This window comes from Rhea americana, unplaced genomic scaffold (genome assembly GCF_003343005.1).
Source record: "Rhea americana isolate MKP2758 unplaced genomic scaffold, rheAme1 scaffold_263, whole genome shotgun sequence".
Classification (NCBI taxonomy): Eukaryota; Metazoa; Chordata; class Aves; order Rheiformes; family Rheidae; genus Rhea; species Rhea americana.
The window spans coordinates 907,284-926,849 of record NW_028186383.1 but is presented as its reverse complement, the minus strand read 5'-3'; the positions used below and the strand labels follow the sequence as shown (position 1 = coordinate 926,849).

The following is a 19,566-nucleotide window of genomic DNA, read 5'->3' as shown; positions in this document are numbered from 1 at the left end:
AGAAAAAAGACAAATACACAGTTCTCTATTTAAGCTGTGTATTTACACATACATAAATATGATGGAATGAAAAACTATTATATAATGGCAATTACAAACTAGTCCAAAGTGATCAAACCACAACTGTGTTGATTCATCACCCTCTATTTTTGTTCAATATTCTTAAAAATTTGGAGTAGTGTTCTTACAGGAAGAAAAGGTAAGAATTTAGTGGCAGAGACAAGAATTCAYTAAATCAGAAAGACAACTTCTTAGTTCAGTCCTCCTTCAGAGAAGCTTAGCTTTTTTAAGATCCTGCACACAGATTTATCAAGCAATCTCAAAGAACGTAACGAAGAGCAAACATTGGAATATACTGATCTTTTCAGGATTCAGTTCATGAAGTTTAGGTCATGAAGAAAATAAATGCCTTCTAAAGTGAACCAGATCAAAATATGTTACAAATGCTGACCAAATACTTTCCAAGTCATTCAGCTTTAGTTAAATAAGCAGATCTTTCCACAGTGTAATGGGCAGCTACATTAAGTAATGCCTCTACAGTTCAGAAAAGCATTTTGTTAAGTCTCCTTAGACTCCATGACTCACTTCCCACCAAGCCAATCCATTGCTCGGTGCCTCCCTATCACCATGCCAGAGGGAGCATTCCACTTGAGAATGGAATGGAGCTTGGAAGCTCACAAATGACATGATGTTGACTGCATCAACATTGCCTTGTTTGAGTAAAACTTAAAAGTTTTGAGGGTAAGAACACTAATTCACTCAACCTTCTTTAAGCATGAGAGCAACAGTTTTCGTCTCCTTCCGTACGTCAAGCCTCACTTTTTGTTTTCTTCCAGGTTCTAAAACACTACATAGTAAATACACCAGGAGACAACACGACTTTTTCCAACTACTTTTTAGATTGAGAAGGAAAAAGTTGATGAATTCCAGAGACTGCGTAATTACATATAATTACATATAAAGATATTGAAAAGAAATGGTAGCATCTCTGTCACATTACTGAAGTAAGTTTTTTTTGGTAATTCAAGGAACTGGGAGACAAAAATGGAACAGTAAGAGATCAGCTACATTTAAACAATTTTTAACAGCAGTTCTGTAAATATATTTTAAAGGACATGTATAATAGTATTACCTTCACAAAAATGTAAGACTACACATTTCATCCTGAATACCTGAAAGAAGTCAACGTTGCACTGACTAAAATATTTCAGCTCCTATCTTTTTAAATGGAAAGTAGATTGTAACGTGCTTCGCTCCACAAAACTCAACACTTTTTTGCCGTTTTTTTTTTTTTTTTTTTTTACATGTGCACCTCAGAAGTAGATAAGTCATTTGCCAGAATTCACTTGGCTGTGAAGTTTTAATTTGACTGTAAAATTTTATTAGAAAAAACTAAAGCATGTGACTTTGTCACACATTCTTCTTTCTTCATCATATCCTTTCTAAAGACATCTGAAACCATTAAACATATCTAAGCACCATATTTAAACTCCTAAAATCAGCCGAAAAATTCCTTTTCCTTGTAGACATTTGAGGACTTTAATTAAGGTAGTAAAAATAATATGTTAAAAGCTTCACTCATTTTTTGTGACTCTTACAGGACAAGGTTGCATGTTGCAAAGAAAGGATTACTGTAGCTTTGGATGATGTCACAAATCAATAAAAAAGTCCCACAAACTTCAAACAACAAAAGACACCATCAACCTTATCAGATTAACTAACTTTGAGGTTTAAAAATATGTTTTCAATAATCTTTCATTTTGGTTAGTGTTTAAAAAATGCAAAAGAATTCAATGGCAGCAGCTTCTCACCCGTATCTCCAAGTTCGTACAACGTAAAGCCATCTACATTAAGATAACCTTGAAACCTTTCTCTGTTTATCCAGGATGACAGATCACCATCTTCATACTCTAAAAAATTAAATAATGCTGAAGATTAAACACACATCTTCTCTTTAAAAACAAGCAAGTGAACAGAACTACCTCCCTTCCTTTTCGTAAATATTTCCAGTACTTTAGATGAAAATGTGAGATCGCATGAACACATTTATCTTCAGCTTCAGAATTTTTGACAGCACTTTATATTGTTAACTAAAGGCACGTATATTATAGCAGCTGGGTAGGAAAAGCTGGTTTAATACTTTTTGTTCCGCTCAAATCAAGGGTAAACATAACACTGTTCTAAGAGACATCTGTGACCCACTGCAGAAAAAAAACAGTTTTAATCCCTATGTTTAAGGGCGTTCAAGTTTAAAAAAAAAGGAGATGCAAAAACACAGAAAGCAATACTGGTGAAAGTTCTTAAACAAAACAAAAGATCAAGAAAAGTAGATGCATCAATGTCAGTGTGAATATAAATAAGTACTTGCATATATCATTCCGAATCAGTAATACTGAATGCTATGATTTCAACTGCTAATTGTTGCAACCTGAAAAGATCTAATTCTAACCCATATCATTAAATCTTAATCACAAGTAAATAGGAAAAACGTGTGTCTGTGTGCACGCTTGTGCAATGAAAAAAGCAGAATAGTTTTCTGAGCAATGCATTTTCAAATTCAAGTTTCAAATCAGAAACGAAAACCTTTATTTAATACATGTAGGTCAGACTGGATGTATCTGTAAAGATTAAATCAAAACTAGATATATTTGTAAATAAGTGCTGTATCTATAAACTAACTCATGGTATGTACACATATAGATTTAAGTATGTGCATGTATGCATATAATATAGTATACAGAACATACAAGTACTTTATTCCACTCATATGCTTTTTATAAAAGGTAAATGTACTGCTTTACAGCAATATTAAGAAATGCTACTGCTCTCAGGTGGCCATTCTATAGTTTGCAAGCTAAACACCACCACTCAAAATAGTTTATCCAGCTTCAACTGCATATGGACTGTTCCAGTGTCTATAGTCTTTATCCCSTTTACCTTTTTTTGAGAGAGATATTTTTCTGGAAGGAAAAGAAACAGACTGAAAGATCAACTGTTCTATGTATGCATAGTATGCACCATCAGTTACCTATGGAGATGTCACGTTGTCTGATCCTTTCCCACTACCGAAATACACGTAACAAGTGAGAAAGTTGCACATGCTCAATTCTGACAATTATGTCCCTCTAATTTTTAATACTGGGAATAGAAGATGATCAGTTTCTTTTTCCTTCACGTTTCTGAAGGAAGATTTGCTGTACTAAGGAATCATTCCAAAGCACAAATACCTCAAACTGGACACATCTGAAGAGTCCAGATAACTTCAAGAGAGCTATGTCATGTTTAGGTAGAAAAACTGTTAGAAAAAAATCTGATTTAACTGTTTGGAACTGTAAACTCATCTATCAGAGAGGAAAGTTGTTCACTGTATCTGGATTTCTGCAGAGCTGATTTTGATGTGCAACTCCACTTCAGTAATGGTTTTCATCTATTTTTTGTATTAAGGATTGGATTTGGGTAAGGGGTGAAAGAAAACTTTTATAGGTACATTAATGTCAGTGAAGCAGTAATGTGAAAAGCTGTTAAAAAATAACAAATTATCGCTTCTATTTCATTATCGCTAAGAAATGATTCTCTTTCAAATGCATTTTTTTGTTCCATAAGAAAATGCAGAACGGCATTAAATACCTAAGGTCTATTCAATTCTTCTCTATTCCTTAAGAGACTGTTACTTACTATCCCACCACACCCAACTTGACTGTCAAAGAATCCCACATGTTCTGGTTTTGGCTTCTCTTATATGCTTTCAGTATCTTGTCTGAAGGTGATGTACACTTTTACATACCATCATATACAAAGTAAGTTCCATCTTTGAAGACCACAACAGCAGGCAATTCAGGCAATGTCACATACTGAAAGAGAGGAGTTTTTCAGTTAAACCATGCATGATTAGAAAATTTTTTGACAAAGAAAGAAATCTTAAAATGTGTATAGCTAGTTCACAGTGAAATATCTTGAAGTACATTTAAACATTATTGGTCTCCTTTTATAAAAATAAATTTATTTGCCTCTGCAATATCAAGAATTAACACAATGGAAAACCTATCTTTTGATAGGTAAGTATCACAGACTGTATCATGCAGTATTTTTACTCTTATCTGCACTAACATGAAGATTGGCTTATCAAACTTTCTTCTGTCTATACAGAAGAAAGAATTTGAAGGTTTCTTCAGTCTTATATTATTCTCTACTCCTAATTTGTGCTGCTGTCAACGTACTTGTAATACATCTGCAGTTATTTCTACTAAATGAACACTCAATAATATTGTGGAGTAAAAGAGTAATATTGATAATGTGCACCACTGTAAATCTGTGCTATTTCCTGTGCTTCAGGCTGATGAAAATATACTGACACTCTCATTCAGCACAAGGCTGCAGACAGCCCTGATTTAGGTAAACAGAGCAAATGTACGTATTATCATCCTAAACATAATATTAGGATTTAATTGGTCATCAGCATACTTTTATAGAAAGTACAAGATGTAGAAACCTTCGCTTTGCAACTTAAAAAAATTAAAAAAAAATACTAAGTCATCTCATGGTTTCAGAAAGCCACTGGAAAAAAAATACAATCCTGCCATGTATAATTTCCGTCATCTCATGGTTTCAGAAAGCCACTGAAAAAAACAGTCCTGCTATGCATAACTTCTGTCATCTCCTTTCTGCTTGCTAACGCTCTTGGTTAGAATTTAAAAGAATATATAGTTAAGAAAAGAAACGTGTGGGAAGTTTAGTTTTGTTGACACTATTGGCTGAATTCTCTAATTTATTGATGTGTTGGGGAAAAATAAGAACAGTATTGTGAACATTTTTCCAATTGACATGCTTTCTGTAATCATTCTGCATTATCTTTCTCAGAAAAAAAATGTGAAAGCAACAGGTTCATAATGTAACAGTTCATATTAATGAGAAAGAAGTAGGTAATTCTGGATGATGTTTTAATTCTTCTATTTCCTCAGCAAGCAGTTTAGCATCTTTTGAAGGGCAGACCAGTCTATGCAGAGCATAGTTTGCAAAAGATGCCTGAAACCTGGGACAAGATTATCTAAGATGGCAAAACAGATCTGATACTCTACACCTTGTCACATGAAACTTCATTATAACCAATGTTTTCATAGTATCTTCTCGCTGCTCTCCACAGAATACTGCAAATGATCACTATCTGAGTCATAGCAACATAAGTTTTTTTCCCCCACAAGATATAAACAGCTACTGCTTGTATCACCATGATCACAAAATCTCAAACAGCTCCAGGCTTTATACTTTCCAGCGTGCAAGTGAATGTTACTTTTCTCAGTCAGCTGGGGTAGCCTCCACATACTTCAACAGGAGTATTTAAATCAAGGAAGTTTTTAAACACAAAGCTTTTGGAAATCTAATAATACACTATTTATAGTGAGGTCAGTTCTACTTGTCAAGATGTAGAAAAAAAAAATCACAGAAACAGAACGGAGGTTGGAAGGGACCTCTGGAGATCATCTAGTCCAACCTCCCTGCTCAAGCAGGGTCACCTACAGCACATTGCCTAGGACCCTGTCCAGATGGCTTTTGAGCATCTACAAGGATGGAGACTCCACAACCTCTCTGGGGAACATATTCCAGTGCTCTGTTACCTTCACAGTAAAGAAATTTTTCCTTATGTTCAGATGGAACTTCCCGTATGTACATTTGTGCCTATTGCCTCTCATTCTATCATTTGGCACCACTGGGAAAAGTCTGGCTGCATCCAAAAAATGCAAGCGCATCACAAAAAAAGTTACGCTAGCTCTCACTCCACCAACTCCAAAAGAACATTTTCAAAGTCATGTGTCAGCAGACTCAGGTCCCACTTGGAGAAAAGAAATTAGAAAGCCTATTTTACTTCAGCACTTAGGCAATAATGGCTTAAAAATAGCATTGGCAACTTTTTCCACCCTTGTGATTTACTGCRAATGATTTCCTTATTACAGGACACCCCAAAGAGCAAGTGTGGGATTCTGCAGCTAGTAAACTGGATTACTTGATCCCAGGGCAGACTGGTGTTTTGATCAGCTGCATTACACAAGGTACAAAGAGTTAACCTTTCCACTGATTTCCCTAACTAGTAGGTAAGTCCTGCATATCTTCTATTTAAGTTTCTACCATTTTATTAATTTGACTGAACAAAACATTTGGCCGAAGTAGTAACAGTAATAACAGTTTAAATCCACAGCAAATGCGCAGTGCAGACAAGTTATTTGTTCCACTTCTAAGAKGACTAGAGGCTAATATACTACCAGTTATGAAAAGTTTCATCAAATTAGATAGTAAAAGACTATACCATAACCTAAATTCAGTTTGTACTCTTTACCCATTACAGACGTGAATATCAAACATTTCAATGTAATTAGTTTGGGATTTGTCAATGTTCTTTCCAAAAACAGATAGATCTCTATCTACAGAGATATAAATGTGGATTATGCCACATCAGTAGAAACAGTAGGAGCTGAAACATCTTACCTCAGATAGTACATCTTCTGAGGCAGAAAAAAAGTATGTATAAACAATTAGTTCTGAAGCAACTTCAATGTATTTTTCCTGCAAAAATATAAACATTTTTTTAAACATCTCAACTTTTAGTACAAGTCAATGGAAACCTTATGTTATAACAAAAGACTGTAAAAACAATTCAGTAATTATAAAGATAAGAATTTATTACAATATGTGTACTTTCTTCAGTCTTTCAACTATTACTTTCTCACCTGTTTTAAAAGATGTATTTTAAACTCTATCTGTGAAGAGTCAAAAGAAATAACTTTATTTAATCAAGTTTCAAACCTTTAAAGGAGATTCCCCACCAACATACACGAAAAGTACAGGATGTCTCTTTTGCACATGCTCGAACATATGCTGGCTAGGAAGTGGTCTGATTAGAGGTCTGGGAGGGTAGGAAAGAAAAAAAAGAAAAAGAAAAAAGTCTCAGTTTCTTCTACAAGCTGCAAAAATCCAAATAAAGATCTTCAGGAACAAACCAWACAGGTTTGTTACAATTCCCCAAAGTATATTAATTTGAATTTGCAATTTATTATTTAAGTTACAATTAAAAAAAAAAAAAAAAAACTTCTTACCCAAAATAAACTCAAGAATTTCTCCTCAAGTAGCACCCTTTAATAAAATTCATATCTTAGTACAAAATACTGTTATGGTACTACTAAATATGCAAGCCATTTACCCACTGTAAAATCATCTGAGAAAGGAGTTTCTGAATGCAGGCACAGCCCTTGGGCAATGTGGTCTTAGAAATAAATATTCTTATAAATTTTTTGTAAGTTATTAGAGATCAATGCTATTCCTAGACTACAAGAGTTCGGAACAATAATTAATTTTTACGCATCTTTATGAATGCTTCTTAAGGATGAAAAAAAGAGATCTGAACTTTTTTCCTCCTCAAAGATTACCAATTATCAATCTATAAGTTTTGAGGCCATGGGCCACTGTTGGGAAGGAAGATAAAGTAAATGGAAATTGCTGCGAACAATTCTGTCAAACTGCCATATCTTTCAAGTTTCAAGGGTATGTTAAACGAATTTTTAAGAAAACTTGGATTATTAAATAAATTCTGCTTAGCACTGTTTTATATTATGCAATATTTGAGTCGGTGTTCTTTTCTTCTGGCTCCAGTGAGTTTCTAACGTCATTCRAAAATCCCTGGTTCTTGCACTGGAAACAAGGATTTCTGACCAATTACTCTCTGTATGCCTTCTGCCTGCCAATTAAGCATCACATTCGCATGAAACTAGTTTGTCTTCTTTAATCTAATGTCAATATCTTGGAATCTATTTCAAGCCTATCTTTCTTTTACTTTCAGTTCAGCTTAAAAAAAAAAATCCTACAAAAGTTTTAAGTCACCAGAAAYAGTCTAATGGAAGTGCATACTTACCCTGCTACTCTATTAGCAAATTCAATTATATCATCTTTGGTTCTAGGTCCTCTATAGTTGTACGCCAAATCACCTTTTAAGCTGAACAGAGGGGATAAGCAAAAAAAACAGAAAGAAAAAAAAATATTAAGACGACATATATATTTAAGAAGTGCAACAAACTAAACATACATCTGTAGAGAAAGTCTATTATATATTATGAATACTTTTTGCTAAAATAATAATCTTCTGGCAAAACAGTACATTCACAGTAAGTAGTGGTCAAAATTACTAGTATTTTATTTAACATGAGCTTAAATTGAACTATGCACAAATATTATGAGCAAGTCCATACAAAACTGCTACCTACTTCTGTTTTCCTAGAAATTTTATCCTTCACTGATTTTTCTAACTTAGTGAAATAAAAAAAAGACATAAATTCCTTGACAAACAATTGCTCTTACAATTTACCCTATACAGCAATCATTAGTCTCATTTACACAAGATTTTCAGGAACAGCAAAGAGAAAAGAGAGGYAATTAAAAATAATAACATGTACTCAGCAACTCCCGAAACTTAGCTCAAAGACTCAGGTATGCATTTAGTGCCTGAACTGCTCTCAAGGCATCAATTTGTACATGAAATTCCTTTTAACAATAAATATATATACATATATTTAACAAAGTTGCATTAGAAAAAAAAATCAAAAGTTTAATTCTAAACTTGCTAACCTGCCTTTGTTTAAAATTTCAGTATTAGCAAGTGTCTTAATTAGAAACAAAGGATTCCAAAGCAAAAAGACAGTCCAGCAGAAATCAAAGACATTGTCTGTAAATTTTTTATTATTATTTTTATTCATTTATTTATTTTGACATCATCTATACTTTTTTTTTTCCTCTCCTTTTTAACCACATGAGATCACTGGTAGGAAAGCAAATAATTTAACAAGTATCAACTTACAGCTTAATTGTTGGATAACCTCGCACTCCAAACTCAGATGCAATACCTGGAAGACATTTATTAATGCTAAAGCGAACCAAGTCTCTCTTGCTCTTYTAGCCTAAGGTTTAAAGACAGTTTACTATTCAAGTCACAAACTAATGAAAAACCTACTACTTAGCTCGGTATGAATTATTTCACTTCTTTTCAGAAGTTACTATTATTAAGATATACCTCTAAACCTTGGGCTTCTCTCTGCATACAGCAGGCTCTCAAATTGAATGGAAAAAGTTAAACAGCATAAGTGTCCACTAAATTGACACGTTAGGTCAGTTTCCACCAAAAGGTATTATGCATTTAATAGGTACAGTACAAACTACTGTCTGGAAACAGCTGATGCAAGAAAAGCACAATGGATGTAGAATTTGTAATATTAATGCTTAAGAGATCTATCAACAAGAGACAATTTAATAAACACCTAAGCTACAGTAATGGMTAAGGACACAGAAATGCAATATTATGCCACAGCAGTTACAGAAAAGTCAATCTGTCAATTGTACTCTGTAGAGGGCCACTTTTTCTAGGCAATCAGTTACTTAYCTGCTGCTTACTAAAGCAGTAGAGAGTGAGACAATTATAGAACTTCCCACTCTCCCTTCACATATGCCCACCAATTTATCCACAGCTCTATAGCACACTGGATGTTTAAGAGTTTACGTCTTACTCCTCTCATTTGAAGGAGTAAGATTTGCAATCTTCCTTCTCATTGTCAGCGCAGCAATCTCCACCTTAAACTGTTAATTGTTTTACAGAAGTTAAAACAATTGATCTTTTTTTTAAGCTAAAACTTTCCAATTTTAAATTCAGACAACGCCTGTGCAGTTCACTGGTTAATAAATAAAAAGAAAACAGATTCCCACTCTCATAATCCACCAGGATTCAGTACTTTTAAGACAAACATTTTGAAGCTATCAACCACTTTCTAGAGTAGCAGATGTGAGAGGATTTGTATGCAAGGCTCTGCCAAGTCAAAAATTTAATTGCACAAAGCTACATACACAAATCAAATCCACCTACCAGTATCTTATTCAAATGATACTGATCTAAGAAATACAAACTAGGCTTAATTTGATTCTGATCCTGTCCTCTCWTATCTGTATTTAGAAAAACTAGAATGTACTAAAACATGTATTAGAACACTCAATCACGAGAGCTGTTGATAGGCAGTTTATTTCTCCTTGTACAGCCTTTAAGCACAGTGAGGAATGCCTTGACAGCTGCAGACTATGAAGATATCAATATTTTACATCCCATCTACTTACTAAAATCCTCTCGATATCATGGAAGTGGACKTATTTACATTACAGCTTTAGCTTGTTGATATGAAGAACACAATAAAGAAACAAAACAGCAATTACAATAGCCCCAAGAGTAATGCATTCCTGTTCCGATCACGGTCAGTGAATTTAAGACAAACCCACATGAAAATTCAACTGGTATCACAACTTTAGCAAGCACCTTCAACATGAACCACACAAGGTGAAATTTAKGTGTTTTTAAAGAATAAGTTACATACACTAAATTGACAGTTGAGACAACAGCAGTTTGATCTTGAAAGACCAAACTTCTGTTGTTACATGTAAACAAGGAGAAAGCGGAACATCACAGAAAAATATTCTGCATATCTTACGCAAAAGTAATAAACCTTTATACCCAGCTTTAATAAGTATTGATTAATGACGTTACATTATCTCCCTAAGCCTTGCCCTTTTAAATATCCTCCTGGTTCAAGACAAATTAAAGTGAAATGACAATAAACCAGTACATTAATACTACAATAGTATTACGCATACAACTATCTTACATCTACTCAACTACTTCTTTGAATACATGAAGCTTTTTTTCTTAAAATATCCTTGAGARTTAACAAATATGAAAAAGGTATCATCAAAAATGAACCTCAAAGTGTTTAAACATCTGAGATTGGTTCTTCRAGAAGACATATAGAGAAAATTGCAAGAAGCTGCCTTAACACTGATGTAATGACTTCACTGATTTCAGCAAGCTTTTGATGTAGTATCTTAAGGACTAATTACCTGAAAAGAGTAACAGTAAAAACACAAATACTTGTCCAACAGTAATACAATGGAGTAAAAAAATTGAGTTGTTAGATTAGATGCTGTCAATAGAAGTGCTATGTAAAGATACTTGTACAAAACTATTCAAAAAAGCCTATCAAAAGTCGTATCTTTGAAAAGCATTTATCTTCCATTTGTCAGAAAGAATCCCCAACATGAAAGCAGGAACAAGCAAGAAAAAAAATTCACACTATAGCCTGCTATTAYTTTTAAAGGGAACATAACCCTGAAGAGATGCTTCCCTAGTGACTACTTTAATATATTTGTTTATATGATAAAGAACAGAAGAGTAACTATAAAACAAGTTTTAAAGCTCAGGACATGAAATTTTCCCCAATCAAACCACACTTACTAGAAAAGGAAGTTGCATCCATCTTCCCAACTTTTACTGGAGAGCCCATGTTTTTCATTTCTATACCAACTTCATTCCACACAGGTTCCAATTTTTTGCAGTGGCCACACCAAGGAGCATAAAACTGATCAGTAGGTAGATTGGATTTAAATAAAGAAAAAGAGAGGGAAAGACAAATGTTAATTTGAACTCTCAAACATGTAAACAAGAGTTATTTTCCAAGTGTGCTTTTCTTTATTCACAAGACTTAATAAAAATCCAAATTACTTAGAAAGCTGGAGTGGCAAACTGAGCTTTTATGATTTGATGCTATTTTTAATAATGAAAACAGAAGTCTAAAATTAATTCAATCAATTGCTGTACTAATACGCCATTTCTTATTTAAATAGTTGTGTATCAACATAAAAAAAAATACAGAACACTTCCCTTTATTATGAGAAGAGATGACAATCAGTCTTAGCAAAGAAGTTCATATTCCTGAATATGGATTTTTTTCCTATTAGGAGAACACTATTATTTGAAAGTAAGTGAAATATATATATTTTTTTCTCCAAGATGCCCTCTAGAATTCAGTTTTTCAAACATTATTCTTCTACAGGCATACTGTGAAATCTCACCAATCCCATTTTCTCAGAAACTAAACAGGTGGGAGCCTCCAATCCTCTCCATCTTTCTGCCTATCAATGGTCTTGTTGCAACACATCAGTGACATTAATAAGGAAGGTATCAGTATTTTGGTATATCAAGATCAGGTCATAACCTGGCAAAATTGGATTCTGTCTTCCTATACACTACTGATTAATTCTAAAACAGTATATGTCAATTTCTCTACTGAATAACCACAAATCTTAATTATACTACTTTGGAGCTATGGTTCAGATTTGGGTGAGCTGAGAATTTTTTCATTTCTAAACAAGTTCAATTATTTTAGTAATGCTTTGCCTCTGAACTAAAGAGCACTGAATCTCTCCAATTGTGTTAGAAAAGTAAAAGAGGCCTAGATATTTAGCACTTCAAAATCAAATAACATATTTTTATATGTTTTTMTATGCACACAAGTCAGTAGATATAACTAGAGAATTAAAAAAAAAATGAATGAAAGCTACCACCCCCTCAACTTAATTGTTAGAGATAATCTGCTTCTCTTTAAAACWTAAGGTGAATCTTACACTCAGTACTAAACCTGATTCCTGTTTCATCATGAACAATACAAACAGATTGTTTATCCATATTGTCAACAAAACTAACATCATGTCATTTTTTTGCACTATGCACAAACGATTTTCCAAATGATTAAGCAGCCTTACTACAGTGCAGCATATAGTACATTTTGTGTTTTGATTTCTACTAGCTTGGTTTGAAATCAGCTGAAAATCTTCACATTTTTCTCACATACTCACATCTACAAGCCAAATATCATCTTTACGGTTTTCTTTAAACCTAAGAAGGGGAAAAAAAATATACATGATATATCTGAAAATACATACATGAATTTTGATTGTGAAAAAGTAAAAGTGTTTYTTCAATTAAGTTGGTATAAAACTATAGCTATTAGATTTCTCTGTTTTGTTTTTTGGAGGAGTGGGGAAGGAGAAGAGAGAAGAAAAGATACTAATTTTAGTTACTAAGATTGAACCTGCTCATCATACTACATGTGCAGTTGTACCATATTAGGTTTCTACAGCCAGCTACCAATAYAAATGACCCACTACAAATTCATAGAACTGTTTGATCAAGATAAATAATCTAAGGGGAAAAGTATTTATTTTTAGTTATTTTAGTTACATTAATACTGTATGCTGAGGACCATTCAGAAAACCTAGCATTTTTATAGACCAACTAATACGTTCTCCTAGAGCACGGATTTATACCACTGTTAAGCTTAGCACTTYAGTGAATGTACGCTAAGTGTGAATTATTTTTAATGTTAAAATTAATTTTAGTTCAATTTACTTCAGATTCGACTACTATAGGTGTTTTAGTTTATGCTTTTTATAAAAATAACACAGAATACTACTGGAAAGTAAATGTTGAACAAATACACTAGTACTATTGACTACTCTTAATACTACAGCAATGGCAACTTAAAAAATGGCTAGCTTTACGAACTGCAAGTCTGTCAGTAGATGCTAAAACTGCTATATTCTAAAATAAAAACAGAGTGAAATATGAAAGTTCCTTGGTACCTCTTGGAATGTTGGTTACACATTCAATTAAGTACCACAAGATTATACATATTATTTCATTACTTAACTAGTCCTAAGTTGTGAATTAAATAAATCAGAATTTTCATGCAAGGTTCATTTCTTTCCGAAAAAGATAAACCRTAATAAAAATGGCTAGAACTTGAAGCAATGTCAAATACTATATAATACATTGTACAAAGTTGTTATTGCAATACTTCTGCAGAGAGTTTGCCAAGTCTTTAATGGAAAGAGAGGCTTACATGTAATTAAGTAAGTATGTGGCCTACATTATAGAGCTAAGATCAAAATAATAGAAGGGATAACCTGACTCAACATTTCCCAAGATGTAGCATGACTACAAGTGGCTCATAGACAGCAGAATCACAGAACGTTATATTTTATTTATATATCTGCCTAGAAGAAAAAAATCACTAATAATCTAATCACAAAGATGAGTGTTTGAAACTTAAAATTGCTGCATTTCACTTGTAAATTCAACTCCCTTCTTCCCTTACCTTTGTCTTTTTGATACCACACTGAAGTTGTAATACTTGTAAAAAAAAAAAAAAAATGCAATGACTAATACAAAACAGCTACTAAAAAKTAGTATTTTTAAGGCAAACAACTTCTTGTTCTACAACCTCACTAAAAATAGATTTACCACTCTAGCATTACAGAGCTAACGAAAGAACTAGTTAGTCCATCRTCTCTTGTGAATTCTAATAAAGCTCTAGCTCATTTCCAATTATAAAGACAAATAATTGATTATGATGCAAGAAGTAAAAACAGCTATTGAATCATCAGATCTTGGCTGTATTTGAATTTAGAATATCRTATTTGGTTCATACAATAAGGATTTACAAGGAAATGCTCTATCACACCTGCCCCAGTATTACTAGAAGATTGTAAAGAACATTAAAGCACTGAAGGGCAGACTAAAGTCTTGTTTAGAGAACTAGCAGACAGCAAGAAAAAACAGGGAAGGAAAGGAAATGTTTGAAGACAATGCATTCTAATGGAATTCAGTAACTTTGTCAACACATTCATTGGACCAAATATTTTCATAAAGATACCACATAAGCTGTATAACAGACTTAAGAGCACCTATTTTGCTAAAAGATCAACTTCCACAGAGACTAAAATATGAAGTTTGACAAAAGCATAACTATCTCAGCTCAATCTAGAAAACAGAGTACTATATAGCTATTATGAAGTTACAATCTGTCAATTAAATTTCTCMTGAAAGCCTTACTGATTTCTATCAGCACTTCCACAACTCCAACATCTGCAGTTGTTTATCTGTAGTTATATATCCTTGAATCAAAACCATTTGTGTCAAAAACATACACCTCTCAACAYGCAGCATTATGTGATCAAATGTTGACCCAACCTCCATTTAATCYATGCACTCCACTTAACTGTTAAAAGAAACCAGCATGAAGCAGAACAAAAGACCTTAGTCACAATTCCAAGGAAACCGAAGCCAACCCAAGCACTGCTTCCAATCCCTCTGCTCATCCCCTTTCCACCAGCTACGATGCTTCTCTGACCCTGTGTTGAGCCACTACTTCACCAGACAGAGAAATATTTACATTTTTTTTTCAGATTACTCTTATGTTTGCTTAGCAAATTGCCACAGCTCAGTAAAGACGGCAGTACAAATATAGATTTCAGGCAGCAAGCAGTTATATCAACCTACGCCAACAAAAACCACAGCTCTCGTTTTGCCTCTCTTCTGTGGCTGAACTGGGCGATGTTGGGTAACCCTCATCTTTGTTACTTCTTCTCAGCTACTTGTTTTCTCGTATTCTGTAAACTTGGTAGAGGAACCTTCAATTTGTCCTAGTAGGATAGTTTGCAACTAACCTAATTCAAATAARACTCAAAGCTTCGTGTAACAGTAAAAAATCCATAAAATTATGGTAYCTGCCAATTAGATAAAACTAAAGATTATTAGGAACAATTCACTACTTACTTTATATTCCCAAATGCAAATGAAGACAMCTGTATAGTCTGGTAGTTTAAAGAGTAAAGCATTCTACAACAGAATTTCCTTCTAGCAGAAGTTCCATGACTACAGAATTAATTTTTTTCATTCCAAGCAATAATTACATTTAGACTTACAACTGTGGAAAAATGATGTAGGAGCACAAATGTGTTTTATTTTATTCACTTGGTCTTTTCATCTTCAGTCTTGGAAAATATTGGGCATGGATCAAAAACAACCTTTGCAAAGCCAACACAAATTAGAGATGCTGAGGTTTCTCCTTTCAATATACCTGATAATATGTTCCCTCCCTTGTACTTTCACTGCCCCTCAAATTGATCCTAGAATTATCTGCTCTTGCTGAGTAAGTAGAATGTTAAAGAAAAAACAAMTGCTTTCTGACTGTTCAGCTCTATGAAGCATTTTATCATGGACTGAATCCTTATAAAAACACAGACTTAAACTGGCTTAAATTTATCATGAAATAGCAATTGAATGCCTTCTGGTCACCTCTCATGCAAATATTTTCTACAYTTCCACTTCAATTCTAATAATCATGCTGCTTTGTGGAGGCAGTTTGCTTTAGATCAGCTTGTTGCTTTGCCTGAAAAAGTTATTTTCATTTTTGGAAAGTTACATTTTGTGAGAACAGCAAGTACATCTCCATGCAATTGCTACAACAAGTACAGAGCACAATCAGGTTCAGGGCAGAACTACCAATTTCAACAGCTCAATAGTTTTAAGCTTAAATTTGTCAGATTTTTTTTCTATGCAGTCATGCATGTTTATGGCTCCAAGCAGCCATGCACTAGTCCTGCCACTGAAAACAGAAAGTCACTTCTTTTCTCTTCTGTTCCTGGCCACATGTGAATAGACTTCTACCCTACAGCCCTGCAGCAGCTTCACAGCAAACACAAATAAAGATCTGGGTTAAACACAGTCACCTTTATTTTGGATCAGGATCAACCCACAAATATATTTAAAGTACAACAAAATTTTGGTAACAGTCAGTGACAATAGCTTTAAACAACTGCAAAATTAAGCTGTTTCTTAGCTTAATTCATGACAGCTACTTAACACACCACAATCTTTCCACAACTTCTGCTAAGAAAAAAAAAAAAAAAAGACAGCTACTTAACACACCACAATCTTTCCACAACTTCTGCTAAGACAAAAGAAAAAAAAAAAAAAAAAAAAAAAAAAAAAAAAAAAAAAAAAAAAAAAAAACTTTTTCAGCCTGGTTTTCTAGACACTGCACAAAGCTTTGGGTTTCAGCTTTCCCCCTCCCCTAAAGAAAAACAGTACGAAAGTAGCAAAGGAGGGCACCCTCCAGTACTTACGATTCATCTAGATCCTCCACAAAAACCGCATCCGACGCCAGAACCAGCGCAACCACTGCTAAGCGGAGGAAAAGGCCGCAGTGAGGCCGGGTGCTCCCCCAAACGAGCTGCCCGCCTGCGGGCAACCGCGCCCGCCCCGCCGCTCTCAGCCGCCCCCGCTTTCCCCTCACAGGCTCGCTGCGCTCCCGCCCCGGGGGCCGCCGCGCCGCGCCGCCTCCCCCCGCCCCACACAGCGCTTCCCCCTCCCCGGCGCTCCGCACGGCTCCCGCGGCCGCCGCGCAGCCGCTACCTGCCACCCCGAGGAGCATCTGCTGCCGCTGCCCGCCCGCCGCTGCCATGTTGACAGGAGCGCGGCGCGGCCGGAAGGGGAAGGCGAAGCGGCGCCGCGGCGCCGGCCACTCCGCACTGCGCAGGCGCGGCGGGTCCCGCGGGCTCCCGCGCCCTTGGCGTCCGGCCTCGAGGCGCAGCGCCAGGGCCGGTTTCCTCGCCGGCGGGTGCGTGCGCCGACCGGGGCTGGCGGGAGGCGGAAGAAGGCGGCGGGAGCGCCTGGACGTGGCGTGAGCCCGCAGGCGCGCGCTGGCCCGCTGCCTAGGGAGGGCGGTCGGTTCCTGCCTCTCCGAAGGGAGCCTCTGAGCCTGGAGCAGGTGCATTTGGGGGAGTGCAAAGGYCTGGGGCGCCTGAGTGCTGGCTTTCAAGTATTTCAAGACTCTCCCGGGTTTCTGACTTCAGTAGCAGTAGGGTGCAGAGTAGGAGAGAGGCCTCTGCCTGGTCCGCAGGGTGCRTCTCCGCAGAGCCGTCTGAAGAAATGCGGGACTGCAGTCTCCTCGTGCGGTTGGCCCTGGAGTTTCCAGAGCTGGAAGCCTAACTAACATTAATTTTCTGATCCCTTGATAAGTGGGTCATTTGATGCCGTCTCAACTGAAAAATCTGTGCCATATAGCTTGTTGCCAGCTGTCTGTGATCGGTACAGTCTCATCACCTACGGCTTATTTTGGGGTCAGCAAATGTTCACGCACATTCATGGAAAAAACACAAGTTCACTTTCTCCTCAGTGCCAGTAACATTCTTGCTTATTTTCTCTTTCTGTGAAACTTTTCGTGTCTTAGTTTTTCCTATCTTCAACTAGCTTGTCTTTCTTTCAGTAGAGATTTACGTATTCTGGAAGAGTGAGTAATTCTGCTAAGAAAATCTTTTGAGCAGGCATTAGAGCTAATTTTTCATCTGTTTCTTCACAGTTTTGCCTTGTTCTGTGTAAYTTCTTACATGTGGCATTCTCTCCCATGCAGGAGTTACTTTTCTGAGCTGTATATGCAAATCTTTCAGGTCTTTGTGACAGAAGATATATAAAAGACAGAGGTACTGAACTACTTCACAGTGTGGGTCTTTACTGAAGATGAGCCCGCAGGAATCCCAAGCCCCTGAGAGCAGAGGGGAAGYCTAGAGCAATGAAGACTTACCCTTGGTGGAGAGGGATCAGGTTAGGAAGCGCTTAAACAAACTGGACATGCACAAGTCCATAGGCYGTGATGGGAGGCACCCATCAGTGCTGAGGGAGCCAGCCAGTGTCATTGCAGGGCCACTGCTGATTATCTTTGAAAGCTCAGGGCRATCAGGAGAGGTTCCAGAGGACTGGAAGAGAGCAAACGTCACCCCTGTCTTCAAGAAGGGCAARAAGGAAGCTCAAGGGAATTGCAGGCTGGTCAGCATCAGCTCGATTGCTGGGAACCTGGTAGAGCAACTAATTCTGGAAAGCATTTCCAGACACKTGAAGGACAGGAAGGTGATTGGRAGTAGTAAGCATGGATTTATAAAAGGAAGATTTTACTTAACCAGCCTGATAGCCTTTGATGAGATGACAGTGTGAGTAGATGAGGAGAGAGCAGTAGATGTTTACATTGGCTTCAGTAAGGACTTACTGAACCATCCACAGGATTGTCCAGCCCTTTTGAAAGGCCAATTACCATGTAATAATGGGTTTACTGCCTGAGAAGTAGGTCTTGACCTGAGAGGGCACATCATAGCTCACATTAGAATTCCAAAGTTTCTGGCTGACCTATGTCAGACATATCTTAACAAGTTTGTTTGAAGCACTATGCTGCATCATACATTTTAATAAGACACTCATGAAAAAAAAAATCACAAGCATCTGTATTGAATAAACTATGAAAATTACTCTCTGAATATGTAGAATTCCTGTGCCATTATATTTCATTTTCTGTATATCATTGTTAGCTAAGCAATGTTAGTGCATGCCTGGCCAAATGAAAACTGGCATTTGTTTTGATCCTAATCTAGCTGCTGTCTAGACTGAGACAATGGAAAGAATTTACCCCATCAATCWTTTAGTGCAAAATCCATGCAGAAGAAAATGCGAATAGTGAAATAACTGATAAATTAATGTAATCCTGGTCTTTTATACAGATAATGCAGTTTGCTKTAAGTAATTTTTAAGATGAACATGGTGGTGTTTTACTATAGATTTGATGAAAGATACTTGAACATCCTTTAACTCCTGTTTGTCACCTTTTTTTGTTCTGACTGCAAATGGTGGAATATGATTTTTCTAACTTGCATTTTGAGAGCCAAATTCTTCTGGAAGTATGTACRCTATTGAACTAGATTATTTTGAAATTAAAGGAATCGTAGATTTGTTTCTGTGTAAACAGTTATATAAATAGTTATGTACACACACATACAAAACACTACACTATATATATTTTCTACACAATTTATAGTTCAGGTTTACTG

At 35.8% G+C, this 19,566-nt stretch overlaps 1 protein-coding gene across 2 annotated transcripts in view; it reads right to left on the bottom strand.

Moving 5' to 3' along the window:
* TMX3 (thioredoxin related transmembrane protein 3) overlaps positions 1 to 17,196 on the bottom strand; it is a 29,687-nt gene extending 12,491 nt beyond the window's left edge. Inside the window, exons 1-10 of one of the 2 annotated variants that reach the window (XM_085307759.1) lie at positions 17,108 to 17,196; positions 16,819 to 16,876; positions 12,706 to 12,745; positions 11,306 to 11,429; positions 8,837 to 8,882; positions 7,898 to 7,978; positions 6,796 to 6,895; positions 6,478 to 6,555; positions 3,785 to 3,851; positions 1,812 to 1,910 (exon numbers count right to left, since the gene is read on the bottom strand). In XM_085307759.1, coding sequence (XP_085163885.1) covers positions 1,812 to 1,910; positions 3,785 to 3,851; positions 6,478 to 6,555; positions 6,796 to 6,895; positions 7,898 to 7,978; positions 8,837 to 8,882; positions 11,306 to 11,429; positions 12,706 to 12,745; positions 16,819 to 16,876; positions 17,108 to 17,156 — 742 coding nt within the window. In that variant the 5' untranslated portion in view covers positions 17,157 to 17,196. The remainder of the gene's footprint in view (positions 1 to 1,811; positions 1,911 to 3,784; positions 3,852 to 6,477; positions 6,556 to 6,795; positions 6,896 to 7,897; positions 7,979 to 8,836; positions 8,883 to 11,305; positions 11,430 to 12,705; positions 12,746 to 16,818; positions 16,877 to 17,107) is intronic. The other variant, XM_085307760.1, reaches the window with a different exon arrangement.
* Between the last annotated feature and the right edge of the window lie 2,370 nt (positions 17,197 to 19,566).